Genomic DNA, 24,226 nt, shown 5'->3' on the forward strand with positions numbered 1-24,226 from the left:
AGTTATATGTGTTTTCTATGTGCCATTTGGTTTACATATATTTATATAAATTAGGTAAAGAATGACAAATTTTAAGAGTATTTAACCTGTCCCCAAATCTATCATTTAAATGAGCCATGCCTGAATTCTACATTTTGGGAGAAATTATTATCTGAAGATTATAAGGATGAACCCCCTCCAACACCACCACACATACGTTCCCATGATTTCTTATGGCCTGCTCAAATTCGTCATCCTTATTAACGATCCAGATAAAGAAATCACAATAAACTTATCAAACATTTCAAATAAGATGTAATTAGTTTGTGGTTCCTAGTAATGTTACAGAAAAAAAAAAAAGAGAGAAAGAAAAACAAAAAAAAACTGGGTAAACAGATTTTTGAAACAAATTAAACTTCAGAACAAAAATTTTAAGGTAATAAAATCTGTGACTTAGACAGTGCTAAAAACTTTTAATGACATAAACAAAAGACCAAGAAGTACTACACAGTATCAGTGCAGTGCTTGTGAATAGGCAGGTTGGGAATTTAAAAAAAAGGAAAAAAAAAAAAAAAAATCAAAATTTTTATGCTCTACAGTATTTTTAAAAACTTTTTTTTTTTTTGGGCTGTGCTGCTGGGCTTGCAGGTTTGTTGTTTTCTTTTTTTAAAGATTTATTTATGGCTACACTGGGCCTTCCTTACTGTGAGCAGGCTTTCTCTACTTGTAGCAAGCGCTTGCGGGGGTGGGGGGAGAGGCCTACTCTAGTTGTGATGTGCAGGCTTCTCACTGTGCTGGTCTCTTGTGGAGCACGGGCTCTAGGGTGCTTTAGTAGTTGCAGCCCACAGGCTCTAGAGCAGAAGCTCAGTAGCTGTGGCACAAGGGCTGTTATTCCACACCATGTGGGATCTTCCTGGACCAGGGAGCGAACTCGTGTCTCCCGCACTGGCAGGCAGATTCTTTACCATTGAGCCACCAGAGAAGTCCAGCGTTTACTTTTACCAGGAATTTGGGGCCTGTAGTTGGAGGGATATGAGTAATAATCAAACTCCAAAAACCTGCACACAAGAGTATGTACATATACTCATTTTCTATGAAGAGGGTTATTAGATTCCTCAGAGAGAATTTTACAGTCAAAAAGTTAAGAACCACTGCTCTACCGTGTTTCCTGACACTGTGAATACTGATATCTAAAGTGTTTCAGAAGCTCAGAGTCCCAGTATTCCCCTCACCACAGAGGATTAAAACAGGGAAAACAAATGCTACCAAGTTTCCTTTGCAGATGTGTGGCTTTTACATACAATCCAAAAAGCTTCTTATTAATAAGCTGTTAAGACAACCTATTCACAAGTGAACTTTTATTAGTCATATATTCAAAGATCCATGGTCAACAGATTTTAGAGCTGGATATTTCTGGAACATAGAGAAACTGAAGAGAATTCTGAGAAAGGCAAAGGAGGTTAAAGAGAAAGAGAATTAAGTCACTTGAAGAAACATTAAATGAATAAAGTTATAAGAAGATGGCTATGAAATTATTTCAGTAAAAACAATCTGGGAAATACTTGCATAGTGATGATCACAAAAAGCCAATGCAAAGATGAAGATTAATTCTGATTACTCAAAGTTGGAATGTTTGCTCCTATTTTCCATCAGTCTCCCCAGTAGTTTTCTAACCTTTCTTTGAGTATAAAGACCCATTACACTATGAAGAGAGAACATGTAAATCCATGGCTAATTCATTTCAATGTATGACAAAAACCATTGCAATGATGTAAAGTAATTAGCCTCCAACTAATAAAAATAAATGGAAAAAAAAAATAAATAAATCAGATAACGAAAATAAATAAATAAATCAGATTTAAAAAAAAAAAAAACACTATGAAGAGAGAAAGTACAGATATTATGCTGTCAGAGAAAACTACACCAGATAATATAGAGATACTGCTCAGATTTAACGGAAGTTAACATTTTTCCATATATTTGCCTTCTCTCTTCTCAAAGAATAAAGCTTTTCAGATGCAGCTCAAGTACTCTCATCCCTTCTCCTATTCTCAGCACTCCCAGATACTGTGGTATGTAAAATTTTCATACTTGTTACATTCTTCCACATTGGACTCTACTTTTAGCACAAAAAATAATACAGCTACCATCCCAAAAGCTGTGTTTTACTTAGCATTCATTAACAACAACAAAAAACCCCAAACATGTGCAATGCATTGTGTATTGCCCTTAAAAATAAGCTGTATTACTAATCAATGATTTTTCAAATTTACATACTCCTATTTGGGGAACACTGTTTATTCTGTCCACACAAAAACAGTACTTAGACTCACACGACCCCTGACCCAGTCCCTGGAATTTCCAGTGGTCTTTCCTCCCACTGAGCTCTTGCCGAGTTCAGTGTCTAGAAAGGCTGGGCTGATTATATGATGCCTTATTTATTTCAAATCACAGAGGAAACCTGCATGGATGACATGCAGAGATATAAATGAGAACTGAGAGATGAAATGGGGTTTGCTTTCAAATAAGACTGAAAAGGCAGGGTAAGAAGTACCAGCAAAACACAGCTGGGGATGAACTGAGAACTGCTGAACCTGGGTGTTTGGTATATGGGACTTCATTATGCTACTTCAGCTTGTATTTTAAAAATCCCCCTCTATAAAAAATAAAACAATTTAGCCTGTAAGAAGTGAACTGCCAAAATTACTACAAGCAAACACACTTCCTGAGACATTTACTTCCAAAGCAGAAACTGCCTAAATTGTGTAACACATACTGCATGCGCGCTTAGTCGCTTCAGTTGTGTCCGACTCTCTGCGACCCTATGGACCATAGTCTACCAGGCTCCTCTGTCCATGGGATTCTCCAGGCAAGAACAGTGGAGTCGGTTGCCATTTCCTTCTCTACAATAATACACATTATTTGATGTCAAAGAGCAGTACCTGAAGTGCTATTTGAAAAAACTTAGTTAACTGTACAAATCAAAACTGAACCAAGATTAGAAACCAACGTACAACGTGAGTAAACACACAGCCTCCGTTTACAGTGCTGTAAACTACAAGCTTAAATCATTATCTCTATGTATTTTTCTTTTAATAAGAAGAGAGGAAAATGCAGTTCATATTATCAGCCAGTGGTATCATTCTGTGGAATGCACTTCCAAGAATTTGACATAGTGGGTGAGAAGGCCTAAGGTGGATAAAGCCAGCACTTCATGTTTTCTACTGGGTCAACCAAAGTCACCTGAGTTTGGATTCTGCAAGTGCTGAAGAATGGTGAGTTCTAGATGCTAGTATCTGATTTTACTAATACCAAGAGGATGTGAAAGTGGAAGTCTCCCCCAACCCGTGTTCCAGCATCAAGAAGTTTTTAATTGAAATTTTTACAGACCAGCTACCCAAACACCTGGAAGTACTCAACCATGTTAATGACTCTCTCTTAGACCCAAATCTGCAGGGATAAGCCAAGTCACAGCTCAGGTAAAAATAAGAAGAACAAAAAGAAATGACCCACTTCTTAACCAGTCATAAAGGACTTTAAATTCTGATAGAGACATTATATAATTCTAACCTTCATTTAGTAACTCTTCCTACAGAAACAAGACAGTATGGCAATGAGGCAACTCCAGTTTGTGTCCTTCTTAAACAAGGACCAAGTAAGACGAGTGCTCTCCTAGGGAGTGTCCTGGAGTGGGGACCATCCTTTGACAGTGTTTTGCATTTACAGTATGAAATACTCTTTGGAGAGTCAGGCACACTTAAAAAGGAAGAGGGAAGGGAATGAACACATACTGAGCACTCACTGTGTACACCAGGAGTAACCGGTGTACTCACCTCAACCAGGTGATAAAGCAAACCCACCAGCCAGAGTGTGCAGACAAGGAGACCTGAGCAGGGTCAGCAACCTGCCCAAGGCTCCTACGCCAAGAAGGAGCAGGAACAGGATCTGACCCAAAGCAAATGTAAATCTCATTCTTTTTACTAAAACAGTGTGTGTACTAAAGAACAAGGACACCTGAGGAGCTCTTTCTGAGAATTTAAAAACTGAAAGAAAATAAAAAAGGAAAGACAAAAAAAGAACAGTTCACATTCTATATGGGGAAGAAATATTTCCAGATGTCTATCTCCAGAGCCCTCTTAACAACTACTCCTCTTTGAACAGGGGAAAGGAACCCACAGGACACGTGCACACAGCAGGTTTATGAAAAGAAGCAATGTACACTCACCGTTGGTAGACAATAAAAACTGAGCAGCATTTTTCTGGGGCAACCACCTAATTTTGTTGATCTTTTCTTCTATTTCTAAACTTTTCAAGTAGTCAAACTCTGGTTCATGGCTCTGAAAGGTGCTGTAAACATTATATTCTCCTCTGCTATGAGACTGGATTTTGTTCTAAAATGGAAACAAAAATATTTGGACCGGTTGAGAAATATTTCAAATTAATCAAACATTTAACCAGTTCTAACAGACCTCGTATCATCTTATATACAATTCTATTGTTTTTTGTATTTAAAGCTTCCAAGGAATAAATACAAATGCTTGAAAGAAAAAAAGGAAAAGCTAGATAAATCCTTTACTTAATTAGGCCCAATTTATTAGGAAAAATAATATTAAAATATGGATCCTTTTGACTGCTACTTTACCATTATGTATCACATACTTAATAATACTGAGCATACATAACAAGTTTCATCCAAAAAGTAAAGACTAAGAAAAACTCATCAGAAACAGCAGAAAGAAGGATGAGGCACACCTTCTTTCTCGGCCTTTCTCATGCCTGCCTTTAGGTCATTTCACTGCTGGAAAGCTCTTGAAGAGAAGAGCCCTCATTAAGTGCAACGACACATTTGACTCCAACCTCCCCCACTCAAGACCACATTTACAGGGCTGTACTATTCACTGAAACCATATCCAACTCTACTCAGCAACAAATGCTAAACCTCCTTAAATTATCTTTCTTAATTAAGAGCCTAGCACACACCAATGATTTATTTCATTTAGTATCAGTGCGAATGAATATAATTTAAGCTATTGGATAGAGACTACTTATGAACTTCTTCAGTTAACACTAATATCTTAGCAAAAATGAAAATTGTAACCATTTCTAGAGTTTCACTTATTAATCCATCATCACACAATCAAAAACCTTTCCACCAAAAACATTAAATGTCTAGTTCAAAGAACCAATGTAAAAATAGTTTAAAAGAAAGGTAGTATTTAAAATCAACTATTTTAAGTAAATATGAATTAACAAATGAAATGTTTAAGATGAAGTGATACTAAGAATGGCCTGTTGGTCATTATTATTACTCTCCTTATAAAAAGAAAATCTTACTGAATCATTATCTCATAACCATAGGTTTTAGGTTGTTTTTTCCAGTAGCTTGATTATCTGCATTGATCATTCATGGTCACAGTTGTATTTGGATTGATTATTATTGAGTGCATTTACCAATACTGAGAATGCAGAACATATCACAGAACATAATGCACACTGGGGATATGGAAAGGGTAAAATTCAAACTGAGAATCTTGGTCTCATTATAATACTCTTACACCAAATCTAATAACCCAGCCCATTTAATAGCTATATGCCAATATCTCTTTAGAAGAAATTCCATATATCTTCCACTGAAAATTACTCAGCCTCAAAAAATGTCATATTATTCTCCAAGAAAGTTACAATAAACAGCAATTCAATTTTTAATATGAATGCTATTTTTAATGTAAGCAAAAGACTACAGTACTATGTACACTGGGTCCCAGAGATATACAGAAATTTAATAACACAGAATCTCTGCCTTCAGGTAACTTGTGTATATGAAACTTTAGTGAAAAGTAGAAACTAAAGTCCATATAATTCAGGTAGGCCTGAATTCAGACAAAAATGGAATTGCTGGGCCAGGATGGTCTTTTCACTAAATAGTTTTCAGTTAATTGGTTATTCATATATTCAATATAATAAAACAAACCCTGACCCATACTACATCCACATTAAGCCACTCATATAAACTGATTCCAGGTCAATCAGGAATATAACTGTAAACGCTTCTAGTACAACAATATCCAAGAGAGCTTTCTGCAACAATGGAAACAGTCCTTATCTGCCCTGTCCAATATGGTAGTCACCAGTCACATGTGGTTGCTGAGCACCAGAAATGTAGCCACTGTGACTAAGGAAGTGAAGTTTACATTTAACTAATTAACTTCTAAATAGCCACATGGAGCTAGTAACTACCGTACTGGAAAGCACAGATCTAAACAATGACGGGAATATATTATCTTCCTGGATCTTGAGGTAGAGAAGTATTTCTTTTACAGGAAAGAAAACGCAGTAAGTCTAGAGAAAAACATAGATAAACTGAATTATATTAATAACCTCTACTTATGAGAATATCATTCAGAAAAATAAGACGGTAAGTCACAGAATTGCAGATACTTCCAACAAGTACAACTGACAAAGGGTTAATATTCAAAAGGTGCTAAGCCTACACATCAGTGAGAAAAACAACAGACAATCCAGTAGAAAAAAGTGCAAGAAATTTTAGTAGGTACTTCACAAAAGATGATATCCAATGGCCAACAAACCCATAAAAAGTATTAATCAAGAAAGTATAAATTAAAACTATAACAAGATACCCTCATAATCTCAAAATGTTTAAATTATAAAATCGCAAAGCATTGGCAAAGACGTGGAAGAGCCAGAATTTTTATACATTGTTCATGAGAATAAAATTGGCAGAACCACTTTTTACTGTTGTTGTTCGGCTGCTTAGTCACGTCCGACTCTTTGCGACCCCATGACTGCAGCGCACCAGGCTTCCCTTATTACTATGTTGTCTTTTTTTTTTTTTTAACTTTTTACTATGTTATCTTAACAACTTTTTATTCTTTATAGCTGAAAACTGAACCAACCAAAACATCCGCATCTGTAACAGAATGGATAGACTGTGGTACAGAAATACAGAAGACCACAATATAGCAATGAAAGTCAGCAAATTATTACAGCAACGAAAACTGAGCGAAAAGGCCAGACACATAATATTTAGTGTAGATTCCAAACAGTTCTAAAACTATAGGCCAAATTAATGTTAAAAAACTTTTGAGGAGCAAAGAGAAAGGAGTTGCTTGGAAGGGGAATGAGGAGGGTTGATGGAAGTTGGGAAGTTCTAGCTCCTGACTGAGATATCTGCTTCGTGATAATCCACTAGTGTTTTGTGCATTTTGTGCATTTTCGTGATAATCCACTAGTGTATATTTCAACACAGTTAAAAAAGAAAAAAGCATACAAATTGTGTAGCCAATTTGAAAACAGTATGGGGGTTTCTCAAAAATATAAATAAGAGGGACTTCCCTGGCATCACAGAGGTTAAGACTATGTTTCCACTGTAAGGGCCATGGGTTCAATCCCTGGTTGGGAACTAAGATCCCATATGCCACATCAAGGGAAAAAAAAAAAAAAACTACTGGATCATCCAGCAATCTGGGTATAAATCCAAAAGAAGTGAAAAAGGAACCTCAAAAGACATCATTCAGAATAGCTAAGAGGCAGAAATAACCTAAACATCCACTGACGGAAAAATGAATAAAGAAAATGTGGTGGGTGGGTATGTGCACATGCATGTGTATACACATATAAATTATTCAGCCATAAAAAAAAAAAAAAAGGAACTCCTGTCATAGGCTACAACATGGATGGACCTTAAGGACATTATGCTGAATAAAATAAAGCTGATCATTAATGATAAGTACTGCACAATTCCACTTATATATTGGATTGTCTAAAGCAGTCAGCCTCAGAGAAACAGGAGGCTGAACGGCGACAGGGACTGGAGGGAGGTCGATGGCGAGAAGCCGCTGGTCAGTGGGCACAGAGTCCCAGCTATGCTGGGGGTCTGCTGCACGGTCGTGTGCATGTGGTTGGCAAGACTGTGCTGTACGCATGGAAACTGCTGAAGTCCAATGTTATACTCTGCCACAGATAAACACAGCTCAGTACACAAAAACCAAATGAAAATCACAAGAACACATTCAAACAGTTACCTGTGAAGTGACAGGTGAATGGCAGCACATCATGCAAGTAAAAGCTAGTGTGCGCACTACTGCCCACCTGTGTGCATGTTTACTTAAATAAAGGGCCTGACGATGATCTCTAGTGGCAGTGTCATGAATTCAAGTATGCCCCTGAGATTCAACGAAACCAAAATAGAAAACAGCAGTAAGATCCAATGGTGTTAGAGTCAAACAAACATTTGGGACGAGAATTAGAACTTCATTTCTTACACAAAAATAAATTTCAGAAGGAAGAATCAAATGTTTAAAAAGTAAATAAAAGAAGCTAAGAGAAAGTACAATAGTGAATTTCTATATAATTCTCAAGTGAAAAGAAGCTTCTAAGTATAAAAGTGAAAGCAAAGAGCAAAGAAAGGTTGACTTTTGACAAGGTAAGAAAAAAAATATTTAAAAGTTTAAAAAAAGCATACTAGGGAGAAAAGTGCATCATAAGACAAGATTACTACCTTTCATGTGTAAAAAATGTTACTATCTTTTCAAGTCCTTAAAAATAATTAGTAAAAATATTAACACTCTCCCCCTTGAGACATGAAAAGGCCAACAGTTGGTAGCTTACCTAAAAAATGGTCAGCAAATATATAACTATTCATTGTTAGCATGCAAAATTAAAGAATAATGTTTTGCCTTTAAACAGATGAAGAATTTTAAAAATGATAACGATCACTGCTTTAATGATGAGAATATGGACAAAAATTATACACTACAGAAAGAAGTATAAATTTACACAGCTTTTCTGGGGAATAATCTGTCAATACTTATTGAAAGCCTTAAAAGATGTACTCAACAATTCCACTTTGAAGTACAACTGAATGAAAAACAATGTACGCAAAGCCGTGTTAACACAGGGGTCATGGGTGCCAAGTCTCTGCACAGTGGGAAGTCCAGGCATAACTTGTACTTGGTCCTCTAAATTGTGGATCCAACCACCCATGGAGATGTGCAGGTTACAGTTAATACAGGTGATCCCTGAACAGTGCAGGACTGCTCTCACATAAGTGTTTTTAATAGTGAATACAACTGTACTATGTATCAGGGGACGCAGAGGGTGACCATAAATTATACAGGGATTAACTCCATGTTGTTCAAAGGGTTAACTGTAATGCTTTAAAATGTTATAAAATCTAAAAAGGTTAAAGTGCTATGATTCAGACTATATAACTACCCAGAATAATTTAGTTCTAAACCATGACACAGAATAAGAGCAAGGCACAGAGCAACTTTAATTACTGGGAATATTAAGAGGTAGACTGGAACTAGGAATCTAGAGAACAGACAGCTGAACAAGAGAGGTGCTTGGACAAGTTAATGGATATGAATGAGGGCTACAGCCCAGGTCTCTACACTCTCAAGGCTTCCAAACTCCAACTTTTCTGTCACTAAACTTGTACAGAGAAAACATCATTCCTTAATGGCTGTTATTAAAAAGCCTGAGGACCAACTCTTTTCCATTACTATAAATGAAACTGATTTTCTTGATTCATACCACTTAGATTCATTACTTAAAGGAGTTAACATTTGTTTTTCATTGTGGATATTCATCCCAATTTATACCGAATTAGCTTTTTTTTTTTTTTAAACCCACTTGACTAGCTGTGCGATCTTAGAAAAGGCATTTAACTTAGGTCTCAATTCATTTATAAATTTGCAATAAACTGAGATGTAGTAAGCAAGCATAACATCTCTGTTATTTTACCGTGAAGATTAGTAAGATTTAGGGAGCTTGGCAGGGAGTGTGGCACATCAACTGTTGTTGCTAAACCCGGTCAGAAAGGGGAATGATGGGCGGGGAATCGGGAGTAACAGCAAGGGTTCTAGAGTAAGAGTTCACTTCTTTGTTAACTGTACGACTTCTGACCAGTAATCTGTCTGAGCTTCTCCATTTCTTTATTGGTAAAAGCAGACTGCATTGCCAGGAGTTGCAAATCTAGGGCCCACATACTACTCAACTCTTAAGAGAACACTACCCTGTCACCCTAAAACAGCAGGTTCTGTTTCTTCACTTTAATAAAAAATACACTAAGCCAAGCCCTTTGCATACACGATATTAAATTCTATTAAAACAATATCATGTGGCTGAGTCTCATCCTAGTTTTTCCAAATAATTTAGAAAGAGAATACAAACATATAAACAATACTATCCAACTCTTGAGATAAGCATGCTAAAGGTTTCTTCTAAATCGTGTTAAATTTTGGGAATACTACATTAAGAACAGAAAAGTGAGAAAGAAATCCTAGTAAGTAACCAGAAGTGGTAGAAAACAGAAAACAGAGGCTGCATAACAATCCAGAGAAATCAGTTAAGAACAACCTTTCTGTTCACCTTTCTCCTTAAGTCTCTTAAAGATATTAACCCTCCCCCAACATTTTAGCTTATATGTATCAAAAAGCCTCAGAGAAACCAGAAGAAGGTCTGAGCAATCCAAAGCCAACAGGAAACCAGTTACTTCAACAAGTGCTGACCACCTCCTATGAGCATCCATAGAAACAAAGATCCCTTAAAAAGTATGGAACACCAGTCTGACAGCTGCTTGGGCTCTCCCTCCACATTACCATCATCAGAAAGAATATTGCCCCATCCACTTTGATGTCAAAAGCTATTATTTAGGCTGTTACAAAAGCACTGTAGTTTTGCATCTGTTGAACTTTGCCGTTTTGATATTGGAATCAATTCAGTTCAGTCTCTCATCGTGTCAGACTTTTTGCAACCCCATGGACTACAGCATGCCAGGCTTCCCTGTCCATCACCAACTTCTGGAGCCTACTCAAACTCACGTCCATCAAGTTGGTGATGCCATCCTACCATCTCAGCCTCTGTAGTCCCCCTCTTCTTCTCCTGCCTTCAATCTTTCCCAGCATCAGGGTCTTTTCCAATGAGTCAGTTCTTCACATCTGGTGGCCAAACTACTGGAGCTTCAGCATCAGTCCTTCCAATGAACACTCAGGACTGGCTTCCTTTAGGATTGACTGATTTGATCTCCTAGCAGGCCAAGGGACTCTCAAGAGTCTTCTCAACACCACAGTTCAAAAGCATCAATTCTTCAGCACTCAGCTTTCTTTATGGTTCAACACTCACAACCATACATGACTACTGGGAAAACCACAGGTTTACCTAGACGAATCTTTGTTGGCAAAGTAACGTCTCTGCTTTTTAAATATGGTGCTAGGTTTGTCATAGTTTTTCTTCCAAGGAGGAAGCGTCTTTTAATTGCATGGCTGCAGTCACCACCTGCAATGCTTTTGGAGCCCCCCAAAATAAAGTCTGTCACTATTTCCATTGTTTCCCCATCCATTTGCCATTAAGTGATGAGACCAGATGCCATGATCTTTCTTTAAATGTTGAGTTTTAAGCCAGCTTTTTCACTCTCCTGTTTCACTTTCATCACGAGGTTCTTTAGTTCTTCTTTGCTTTCTGCCATAAGGGTGGTGTCATCTGAGGTTATTGATATTTCTCCTGGAAATCTTGATTCCAGCTTGTGCTTCATCCAGCCCAGCATTTCGAATGCTGTATACTGCATATAAGTTAAATAAACAGGGTGACAATATACAGCCTTAATGTACTCCTTTTCTGATTTGGAACCAGTCCATTGTTCCGCATCCAGTTCTAATTGTTGCTTCTTGACCTGCATACAAATTTCTCAGGAGGCAGGTCAGGTGGTCTGGTATTCCCATCTCTTTCAGAATTTTCCAGTTTGTTGTGATCTACACAGTCAAAGGCTTTGGTGTAATCAATAAAGCAGAATAGATGTTTCTCTGTAACTCTCTTGTTTTTTCTATGATCCGATGGACGTTGGCAATGTGATCTCTGGTTCCTCTGCCTTTTCTAAACCCAGCGTGAATATCTAGAAGTTCTCGGTTCACGTACTGTTGAAGCCTGACTTGGAGAATTTTGAGCATTACTATGATAGCGTGCAAGATGAGTACAATTGTGCGGTAGCTTGAACATTCTATGGCATTGCCTTTCTCTGGGATACATCCGTAAATAAATGTGGTTATGTAATATACTATTTTAACGTGCATTTCTTGCTTTATGTTTTTCTCTGCTAATGACTTATTACTAGGTGTTTATTTTATATTTATTTTAGACTATGGAAATGATGTCAGACAAAAAGCAAATTCGAGCTATTTTTTTGAGTTCAAAATGGGTCATAAAGAAGTGGAGACAACTCGCAGCATCAACAACACATTGGCCTAAGAACTGCTAACGAAATGTACAGTGCAGTGGTGGTTCAAGAAGCTCTGCAAACGAGACGAGAGCCTTGAACATGAAGAGCACAGTGGCTGGCCATGGGAAGTTGACAATAAGCAATTAATTCAAAGTCATTATCAAAACTGATCCTCTTACAACTACATGAGAAGTTGTAGAAGAACTTCCTTAACATGGACCATTCTCTGGTCATTCAGTATTTGAAGCAAACTGAAAGGTGAAAAAGCTCGGTAAGTGGGTAACTTATGAGCTAACCAAAAATAGTTGTTGTGAAGTGTCGTCTTCTCTTATTCTACACAACAACAATGAACCATTTCTCAATCGGATTGTGACATGCAACAAAAAGGGGACTGTAAACGAAGCACTGGCAGTGCTTGGACCAAGCAGAAGCTCCAAAGCACTTCCCAGAGCCAAACTTGCACCAAGAAAAGGTAATGGTCACTGGTGGTCTACTGTTGGTCTGATCCACTACAGCTTTCTGAATCCTGGTGAAATGATCACACCTGAGAAGTACGCTCAGCAAATCAATGAGACGCACCAAGAACTGCAACCCTTGCAGCTGGCACTGATCAACAGAAGGGGCCCGATTTTTCTCCACAACACAGGCTTCAGAAGCGGAACAAACTGGGCTACAAAGTTTTGCCTCATCTGCCATATTCACCTGACCCCTTGCCAACCAACCAACCAACCACTTCTTTAAGCAACTCGACAAGTTTTTGCAGGGAAACAGCTTCCACAACCAGCAGGAGGCAGAAAATGCTTTCTAAGAGTTCGACAAATCCTGAGGTATGGACTTTTATACTACAGGAATAAACATACTTATTTGGCAAAAATGTGTTGACTGTAGTGGTTCCTGTTTTGGTTAGTGAATATGTGTATGACCCTAGTTATGATTTAAAACTCTGTTTGAAACCACAATTACTTTTGTACCAACCTAGTACACACAAGTTGTGAAAATCAGCAAGATGGGTGCCTTATTTCAGGGCACACTACACAGAACACTGGGTGAAACTTGAAAGTCTGGACTCTGACTGTGTGACGCCTCCTGGAAACTTGATCTACCCTGTGCCTCAATTTCCCTGCATGCCCTGCTTCTATCTCAGAGACTCTGTCAAACAGAAAATCATTCAAACATGTTAGTTTAAAACACACACACACACACACACACACACACACACAAACAGGAGAACATGCTACTGAATCACCAGGCTGAAATACACTTGAACCAAATGAAAATCTTGTAAATGAGCACCCGCTTTCTTTGCCTGGGGAATAGATGGACAGGCAGCAAAGTGTGCCCGACAAGATGACAGGAAGGGGACCTGCCACACCTTGAGAGTAAAGTGAGACAGAAAAGAAGGATAAAGCTGTCTAACTCTGATGTGCAAGGTTCACTGCTACTATAGTAAGAAGAGTGAGTGGAAATATTTAAGTCTCCAGTCAAGTGAATTTTAGCAAGGAACCCTGCCACTGTAGACATGATAGTTCAAACATCATTGTATTTTGCAAAGAGAACTAGCAGGTTCTAAAACCACTCACTTGTTAAGTGCCAGCATACCCTGGAATGTACGTATAATAGCTGTGGTAGTTAGAAGAAGCTACTGAAATTTAGGGATTCAAGTTCTAATCCCAGGCCTTTGCTATTAAACTCAGCAATGTAACTTTATATAAACTTATGCTGAGATTTATCTAAACATTAGAAAAAGACTATCTCTAAGTTCGCTTCCAATTTTCAAACTCTTAACACTATTTTACAGACATTTTGCTAAGAACTCATAAAATCTAACACTAAATATGTTAGCTACTGATATAAGGCACATACATTTATAATTAACATAGGTACTGAATGTCCTGAAGACAGCCTAATATTAGAGGCTCCAGAATAAGGGCTAAAAAAATGTGGAAAATATATTGGGTAAAAGGCATCAAATTAACATTAACAACATCAAGTTTCAAGAAGGAGAATAATTATCATCTTTATTATTTATCACTAAAAAGTACACTGAAATTTACACTAAGTAATTCTCAAAAGACATACTATTAATCTGAGGTTCTAGATAATGGATTTCTGTCTTCAACACTTACATGCAGTTAAGAATGACAATTTATACTTTTAAATAACACAAAGCCCCCATTAAAAATGTAGGCTCAGAAACCCACAATGTAAAGCCCTTCAAGATGGAAATGCTCATGAAGCAAACTTAAATTTAAATGTTTTTCTCCAAACACCTTTTGTTTTTAAAACAAAAAAATACAGAATGCCATTAACTTTCAGTAAAAAACAAAACCAACCACACAAGGGCAGAGAATGTCTACAGGAAATCCAGCTCTAACTTCTAAAGAACGTTAACACCCACATTTTGGTGACTTAACGTAAAAGGCGCAGGAGTGCACCGAGGGGACATGCTGGAGCTCTGGGCTCTGGCTATGAGTCTGGGTAATCAAGGGATCTCTTATCAATCTGCTTTCTCACTTGGAGATAAAGGTAAACTATAATGATCTGTAAGGCTCTATTTCGACTCCAACTTTTCCTAGATTGTTATGGTCAACTTTTTAGCTGCTTGAAAACAGGAACAGAAAACTGATTTTGCCCCCACTTCCCACAAAAACATCCTTTGTCAAGAAAACCTTGAGTCTTATTTTCATATTTCCTTCCAACCAGTAAGAAAATAATAAAAGGAGACATATTTAGTGCTTGTGCATCTTCTAATCAGACACTATTAATCATTTCTTTTAAAATTAAATTACCTACCTCACTGGGTGTTGTGAGGATTAATTCATTAGTGTTTGTAAAGCACTTTGAGATCCTCAGGTCAAAGGCGCTATAGAAGTGCAAAGTAGTAGTATTATTACTAGATTCTTGCTTATTTAAGGAATTTCACAATCCTTTAAAAGCTAACTCTGTGTTATGATTTAGACATCTGTTCATAAAGCCCTGCATTTTATCCACATTACTTTTAACTCTTCTTGAAGATAGTATAGAGACAGGGACAGAATGTTTGGAAGCAAATGATAAATTAACTTTGATCTACAAATGGAGGGGGAGACTAAGGGAAAATCTAGTGTGACAAATTTTGTTTAGTATAAAATTTTAGTGAGAAATCTAGTCAATCAGGTTTAGAAGTGTGCCTATGTTATACACAAAACCAAACCAACCCTACTTTAATCGCAGATTCTGCAATGAGAAATCCCTTTCTTCAAAGAGAAAGGAAAACAATTTTCAAATCCACTTTAAAGAGGGGTAACTAACTTGTAAATTACATACATTACATGTGTACACATGCAACTATCATTTAAAACCTTTATACTTAAATTGCAGTAACTGTATTAGTATAAACTGATATCAAAATAGTTGAGCAGCTTTTTCCTTTAAACCAGGCTCCCACCCCTAATTACACAAGGCAAATTATACACTGAGAAGAGGTCAAAACAATTTTACTTTATGGAATTTTAGGAGAAAAAAAATGAGGGCCAAGGCTATAAAACCAGTTAAAATCTTGTATAACACACTTCTCAATCCTTTCTCTAACCAAATCCTCTCACAATTAAAACAACACACACATGGACACAGACACACAAAGCTAAAAGAACTAGAGCTATTTATACATTCAATATTCTGCTTGATATACAACAAATTCTTAAAGAAAAATTTGCCAACATCCTCTGACGAGATTCTCCAGCATAAGCTGCAGTCCCAAGAACCAACTGAAACTCGGACATCAAGCTTTAAACACTTACCTCCTGCTCCTGCTGAAAGATGACAACTCTGCCACCTTTATCTCCGGTTGCGAGTAACTCTCCAGAATGATTAAACTCTACTGTAGAAATTATATCTGCTGTATAATTGAAACAAACAAAAAGACATTAGTTCTTCTCTCCCAACTCACAACAGAGTTTCTTACTAAGAGCTCAGCTATGTTTTCCTAATATATTCCAAGTCTATATATCAACCTGCCCTCAGAAATAAAGTAAATCTAAAGTTCTTTCATGAATATTTTGAGTCATGAATATTTGGTTCACTCCTCCCACAAAACTCTCCCCAAAGTAAACCAATGACACTATTTTTGTTTAAAATAGGCACATAACAAACAAAAAATATCAGTGCTTTACTAATAATTCACTAAATTCATGAATATAAAGAAATCAACAATGCATGAAACATTCCATGATAGCACCATTAAACATTAATAATTATTGTGCTAATGTTTTCTTATATACTTCTGATAAGCTGATATACGCAAACCCAAAGAAGGTCTATAAAATTAAGACAGATATAACTAAAATGGGGAAATTCTTTAAATGCAAAAATAATTTCAGATAGAACTTTAAACAATCATAAATAAATAAATTCAAATTATGGCCTCAAACAAATACTTGTAAATAGAACACACTTATACCCGCAATGCTTTGTGCTATGCACCTTCAAAATGCATAGCTCTTCTTGTGGTTCCCACACACAGACACAGCAGGGGCTACTAGAATCAGTCATGTTACACACCCAAAGTCAGTGCTAACTTCACAGTCAAGTTCAAATAAAATTATCAGTTTTTTTCCCTTGCTTTTTGACACCAGTCATTTTCCTAAAGAAAAAAATCTAAGTTACAGGATTGGGCATTAAGATAAAGCAATCACATTACACAATTCCCCACTGTTACAAGTTCTTCACTACTAAGCATTATACTAAATTAGGGAAGACCCCATCAAATGCATGTTACATAAAAAAGCAAACTCTTACTATGGGCAAAGGGTCATTTTCTTGCCAACATTAGCTCACTGTAAGAATTTTAAAAGTGACTTTATATAATAATGGAGAAGGAAATGGCAACCCACTCCAGGATTCTTGCCTGGAAAATCCCACGGATGGAGGATCCTGGTCGGCTACAGTCCATGGGGTCACAAAGAGTCGGACATGACTGAGTGACTTCACTTCACTTATATGATAAAGAACATTATATACTTTAAATTTTAGAACTTACTGACCAACAAAGCACATCAATAAACTGACCAGCACTGCATTTTATCATTTTCATTTCAGTGATTTTCCCGAGTTGAGTCTGATTCTGCAAAGCTTTCTTTGCTTCTTCCACTGTCTAGGTCCAAGGCACTTTATCTTTCTGGAACTCTCTGAGAACTTACTGAAAGTTATACACACTCTCCCAAGAACTGTTCACATTTAAGTACACACAAAAATTTGCATGTAATTTCAAAAGGTCTGGACAGCACCCCATCTCCAGCTTAAAACCTTTGGCCCAGACAACTCACCATGGTTGGTGCTATCAGGAGGAAGGAACAAATCTAGTGTTTACGCTACATGTATATGTAACACCAAGGAGTAAAACTGAATATACTGTACTATTCTATAAAGCCCAACATCAACCAGTACTTAAAAGTCATTCTATTAGATGCTCTGTATTTACTTCTGTATTGAGTATAATAAGGGATTAAAAGTACATAGTCCTTGCACTAAAGTACATTATAGCACAGTTACAGAGAGGAAATAAGCAGGGTTAACTATTGGACAGAGCAAATAGCGACATCTTACTTGTAGGTCAGATTCTAAAATCAGGGAATAAGGTGGGAAAAAACTCCCACACACAGCAAAAATTATCTTTAAATTCAAATCCCTCAGACAGGCACCACTTTGGAGATGCAAACTTTCTCATGTTCTTTTAAGTCCAACTCAGCCAGTTTTCCCTACAGCATTCATACTTTGTACTTCCCATGAAATGAACTAGTTAATATGGCTACAAAGTCATGCTATACCAAAAACTCCTGACCCCTGGACTCCAGTATATACTCTTGGCTTGGTAAAATGCTCACACTTCATACCAACTCCAGATTCATTCTCCTGTTCACTCAATGGAGTAACAGGAAGTCATATAGGCTGAGGAACCCTAGAAACAACTGACCTGAACAGCAAGAGGCTGACTGTCAGGAAACAACAAGAGCCAAAGATTTACACTATAAGTCAACCCACATTAAATCCTTGAGGGTGGGAAATACAGAGAGAAAGGCAAATAATTTTCTCATTTCAGCTATTTTTAAGGTACTGTTGTTTTGTTGACTATTTATCTTGCCAAAAGCCAATGAATAAACATAAAATTTCAGAAACAGCTAACTAGACACTGTTGCTTAGGTGAACAGTACAGTGGAATTTTATCTGGGGGAGAGGTACGCAGATTCATGGCTTCCTCACTGATTTTTTTTAACTGCATATATTTCAGATAGGTAAGTTATTTTCATGACTTGTGTGGTGAATTAAATAGGCACATGCCCAGGTGTTCCTTCCTCCTTCCCATCGAATGAAGCAGAAATGACACGCCGTGACTCCTGCAGGCTCGGCCGTCCACACGTGAAGTGAGACAGCCACGGTGCACATAAGCCCCCATTAAACCTCCAAGTGTGTGAATGCTGTCAAAGTTGTCCTCAGTTGTAAAATGCCTAGATCTTATAAGGTCTTCTTGGGAATATGACATATAAAAAGGATGAATAACAGGGAGAATAAAATCGAATTCTGCTTTACGGTCCAGGAACCCATTAAGGAGTACTCTGGAAGTGAGCTTTGAGCTGTGTGTGCCTCGCAGCACACCAGTATGCCAGGAAGGGGGTATGGGTTTGCAACCGCCCGAACCTAAGACCTCCAGCCTGGAGCCCGCACTTGACCTCAGAGTGCCATACAAACACTTTTGCTCTCAAGTATGCCACGATGTGGAAAAGATAAGGAAGCATGGCTCTAAAAACAGTGCTCCCGTATGGTGAGTAGCGATACCCAGATGAGACTGGTCAAATACTGCTATCTTGTGTTTTTGAAAATAACAATAACCCTGCTCCTAGAAAATATTCTTCATTGCTCTGATTTCTATACCATTAAAAAAAATTACACAGTAGATGATTGCAGGAATAGCACTGTTCAGCAGAAATCTGTTACCATAGAGAGGTCCTATATCTTCGCTGTTCAATAAGCCACGTGTGGCTCCTGAATTTTTAAGTTTAGCCATATATTGCTAGGGGCTACTGTACTGGAGAGTTTAGGTCTAAAACATTACAGAGTGGACACTGACTTTTAAAAGACAAGAATGCTGAAGCTAAGAGAATTCTGAAACTTTAAACAGGTAAAATAAAACTACTGTGTACGTACACACCCAGACTGTTACCTCAAGGAGCAGGCTGAAAATATGAATGTACTTCATGAAAATTCGGATTCCTGGATACTATTTCTAAAACAAAGTATTAATGAAAGCCTTGAAAACTTGTGAACACTTTACTCTTGAGATTAAAATAACTATCACATACTTTATTATTGTTTTTTATCACATACTTTAAAAAGGCAAAGACACTAACCTCACTGTTAGAGTCACGTTACTGCAACTAGAGGCAGGGTCCAGTATAACACATCAACTATGTCTGTTCTCATAAAGGATTCATAAGAATCCTTCCTACGACCAGTACAAATGCTTTTTCACAATGAAAAAAAAACTGCCTGTTTAATATCACATAAAAGAACACTCAAATACAGTTAATAAAAAGGAAGGACTCTGGATGAGAACATCAGTCAAGGATCCTCTACTGTGCACTATATTTAGTCAACACACAGCCATTCTAGGCACCTTAAAGACAGGGATCGAAAGGCACAATCTGACTGCTGGTAAGAAAACTTAACCACAGTGTTTTCGACCTTTGATGTGAAATTCTACATAGTATTAATAAAAACCAGGAAATTTATAATGTGTTATATAAAATGGAATTAAATTTCTTCCAACCTTTTTTTCCTAAACCATCAGCATCCAGGTTTCATCCTAAGAAGATGCTATGACTGCTTTCTTTTGGGGGCAAGAATGGTTAACTGGTGGTGGGGGGACGACAACAACGCAATTTCAGGTCTGTCTTTACTTCATCAGGCACACCACACCGTTTCCTTGTTACTCACCTTCTCTATTTCTTATGTACCCTAATCAGTGGAAAAGGACACAGACAGCCAATGGTTAAAAAATACAACACACGCAATATAAAAATCTCATGATGGAAAATTAATAGACAATATATATGCATAAATGGTAGTAATTAACAATAATTACTATATATTAAGTGATGAAATTATTATTAGCTCTGACATTCTCTAAATACATCAATTCCTGCACTGTAAGACACTTTATGGGTTACTCAGTGATTTTATAATTCCACTTGAGGACTATAGTTCAAACAAATTATCTGAAGAAACCAATTAAAATTAGCACCAACATGGTTATATGTGAATTATCTACATACAGGCATACTTCATTTACTGCACTTCCCTTTACTGTGCTTCATAGATACTGTGCTTTTAACAAATTGGAGGCAACACTGTGTAGACAAAGTCTATCAAAGCTATTTTTCCAACAGCATTTACTCACTTAATATCTCTGTGTCACATTTTGGCAATTCTCTCAATATGCCAAACTTTTTCATTATTATGCTTTTAACAGTGATCTGTGATCAGTGGTCGTAAACAGTACTACTGCAAAAAGACTACAATTCGCTGAAGATTCAGATGGTAGTTAGCATTTTTTTTTAGCAATAAAGTATTTTTCCAACTAAGATATGTACATTTTTGGGGACATAACTCTATCTCACACTTAAGAGACTACAGTACATTATAAACAACTTTTATATGCGCTGGGAAACCGAAAAATTCATGTGACTCTATTTACTGCAGTCATCTAGAGCCACATCCTGAATATCTGAGATGTGCCTGTAACGAAATAAATGTATTTCAAACATCCAATAATGAGGAGATATAAAAGCAATCTGAGTATCTAGGTTGGAAAATTATGGCCTGCCAGCTATTTTTGTAAAGAACCTCTTATTGGAACCCAGCCATGCCCATTTGTTTACATATTGTCTTTGGCTGCTTTCAATTGACAACAGCAGGGCTGAATAGTTGAGACAGACTGAAAATATTTACTATCTGGTCCTTTACAGAAGATGCTTGTCAACCACTACTCAAGTATACTAAACACAACTGAATGCTGTGCTAAGTCGCTTCAGTCATGTCTAACTCTTTGTGACTCCATGAACTGTAGCCCACCAGGCTCCACTGTCCTTTGGATTCTCCAAGCAAGAATAAATGAATATTAACATTAAAAGAACAAGTATGATTTATGTGGGGACAGAGACCCGATAAACTAATGTCAAAGCACACACTATCTACAGAAAGATTCAACTATAATATGCCAAGCAGTGTACTAAATGAGCATTTATATATATATTCTCATTTAATCCTTATAATGCCACTGCGATAGAGACATCACTTTCAATTAACAGGAGAGTGTACAAAAGCACTGAGACAATAAGTAACTTGCCTTTCACACCTCTGTCAAGTGTCAAAGCCAGGAGTCAAATTTAGCAGGTGTGAACAATCGTATGTATAAGGAGGCAGCACAAAATTCTAGAAGTCACTGGATGATGAAGAAATAAATAAGTGTTCAGTTTACTGCTTCTTTTTCACTGCCAAAATGCCTGTGTTCAATAAAACATTTAAGGTCAAACTACATCGACTTTACACTATTTACTAATGATCTCATTACAATTACTGGTCTGGCCCTACAATAAAACTAAGCATTTTCCAGCACCTGCTACACTCCAGGGGCTGGGTGATCCAGAGTCTAAATTGTACCCTTTAAAGAGGTTTATAAGCAACATATTATTAAAACAGATAAACAGCTAACCAAGAAAAGACTTACTAAATGTTTAAAAGAACCAAAGAAGGAATATTGTAAGCATTATAAAATGAATTCTAAGACATAAAGACTGAGTAAATATATAAAGAAGCTCCCTTTATTTTAAAAATAAAGGGGGAAGAAATCAACTGGAAGAAACTGCTCACACATATGTTTAACGTTCTGGATTATACAGTCCCCAAAGTTTCACTTGAAACAGTTAATATAGCATCCATTGAATGCTGACACACCTGATTGTTATTTCTGTCAACAGCCTTACTATTTTTTAATTTTTGCTGACTTGGAATTTTTATTGTTAAATATATATATAAATGAAACAGGAATGTGCAGTATTCTTTCAATAAAATTGTCAGGTCAGAAACATTTTACTTAACCCTAAATTCAACTTTATCTTTCTTCCACCCAGAAAACAATGCAAACTGTAACTTATCTCTCAAATTCACCTGCTCACAAAAACTTTACTTCACTCTCCCTGCGCTGTCACTGAGACATCAGTAGTATAAGCCACCTATAAAAGCAGCTCATATTTATACACTGCTTGCAGGGCACTGTGCTCAATACCCTCAATATGGCTAGTCTTTAAAGCTAAGCAACAGAGAAGAAAATTTAAAAGGTTAATACTCATAAAATAATATAAACATCGTTACAGTAAATAGTTCTAAAAATTCAGGCACATTTGCCTTATGCATCACGGACAGCATAAATCTCAAGAGGTTCGAAATATTCACACAGAAAAACATGAGGTTTACAAAAATTCTAGGAATAACCACTGCTTCTTAAAATTTTACATTCTGAATATTATCTCAAAAGGGACTGCTCTAGGGAGAAAATGAGTGTCAGCGAAGACTCGCTGAAAGAGCAGCTGCCAGCATGGCCTTCTAGGTATCAAATGAAACTTTCAGGTCTGGAAGAAAACAAATTTATTAGCAAGTTGGCTATGCTGAATCTTACCTTTCTGCAAATAGTACTTAATTACCCTTAAAACTCTACCAAGGTAATCAGTCTTCTTTCCTTTTTGTTATATTTCAGTAAAAACAAAGAACATTAAAGCTAACAGCATAAACTGTCTCCAAAAAGTACTCAATGAAAACATGAAGTAACTTTTAGCACTTCAAAAAGGTTGAAGTGAAAGAGAAAAATCAAAATTAGAAGTCTATAATTGGTCTTCTGCTTCTAGCCATGGGGAAGCAAGACAATCTGGATTCAGCCTCTAGCTGGGAATGACTAGAAAATGAACAGAGAGAAAGTTCAAGGGATCTACAGAAATCACTTAGAATCTTTAAAGAGTTTAATACTGATTTGAGGATAGGAGGGCATGGCAACCCACTCCAGTATTCTTGCCTAGAGAATCCCTTGGACAGAGGAGCTTGGCAGGCTGCAGTCCATGGGGCCACAAAGAGTTGGACGTGACTGAAGCGACCAAGCATGCATGCATGCACACATGTAATGGTATAACACTCCACAAGGCCTACAAAAGAACTATCCGGAAGCTTACAAGGTCTCAAAATAAACAGAGATCCCACTCAGCCAGAGGAGGCTGGTTGACAATGGTCTAATCGATAATTTGTGTCTGACTCTTGCGACTCCATGGACTGCAGTCCCCCAGAATCCTTTGTCCATGGGATTTTCCAGGCAAGAATACTGGTGTGGGTTGCCAATTCCTTCTCCAAGTGATCTTCCTGACCCAAGGATCAAACCCAGGTCTCTTGCACTGCAGGGTGTTTCCTTACCAACTGAGCCACCAGCCAGAGTAGAGAAATGTGATTAACAAGGCATCAGGTGGAGTCCTCAGAAGAGCATCACCTCAGAGATCAAGTCAGCGCCAAACTGAATTCATCCTGACAAAGCTTCACATTGAAGAACTGACCTCAAGTAACTGAATTATGTGCAAGAACAAAACCAACACTCAACAATGCAAATTCACAATTGCCTGGGGTCTAAAATCATCAGGAACATAAGAAAGCAGGAAAATGTAAGCCATAACCAGAAGAAAAAGAAGCCAATAGAAACAGAACCAGAAATGCCAAAAATGATGGACGAATCATTTCTGGAAGACAAGGACCTTAAAACAGCTGTCATAAATACACTCCATATGCTTAAGACAAAGGAACATGTTAAAATGAAAAGTATACTATCTGAAATGAAAGATACATTGAATGTGATTAACAGATTAGATACTGCAACAGAAAAGATCAAGAACTTGAAGGTCTCATAACAGAGTCAAAACAATGATACAGTCAAAACAATGATACAGA

The 24,226-nt window shown here is 37.2% G+C and overlaps 1 protein-coding gene across 3 annotated transcripts in view; it reads right to left on the reverse strand.

Moving 5' to 3' along the window:
* Nucleotides 1-24,226, reverse strand: part of PPP2R2A (protein phosphatase 2 regulatory subunit Balpha) — a 79,246-nt gene that overhangs the window by 14,233 nt on the left and 40,787 nt on the right. For all 3 annotated transcript variants that reach the window (XM_070459643.1, XM_070459642.1, XM_020869619.2), the window contains 2 exons: nucleotides 15,994-16,091; nucleotides 4,205-4,370 (listed from right to left, as the gene is read on the reverse strand). In XM_070459643.1, the coding sequence (XP_070315744.1) occupies nucleotides 4,205-4,370; nucleotides 15,994-16,091 (264 nt within the window). The remainder of the gene's footprint in view (nucleotides 1-4,204; nucleotides 4,371-15,993; nucleotides 16,092-24,226) is intronic.

The sequence above is a fragment of the Odocoileus virginianus genome, chromosome 31 (assembly GCF_023699985.2).
Source record: "Odocoileus virginianus isolate 20LAN1187 ecotype Illinois chromosome 31, Ovbor_1.2, whole genome shotgun sequence".
In the NCBI taxonomy this organism is placed as follows: Eukaryota; Metazoa; Chordata; class Mammalia; order Artiodactyla; family Cervidae; genus Odocoileus; species Odocoileus virginianus.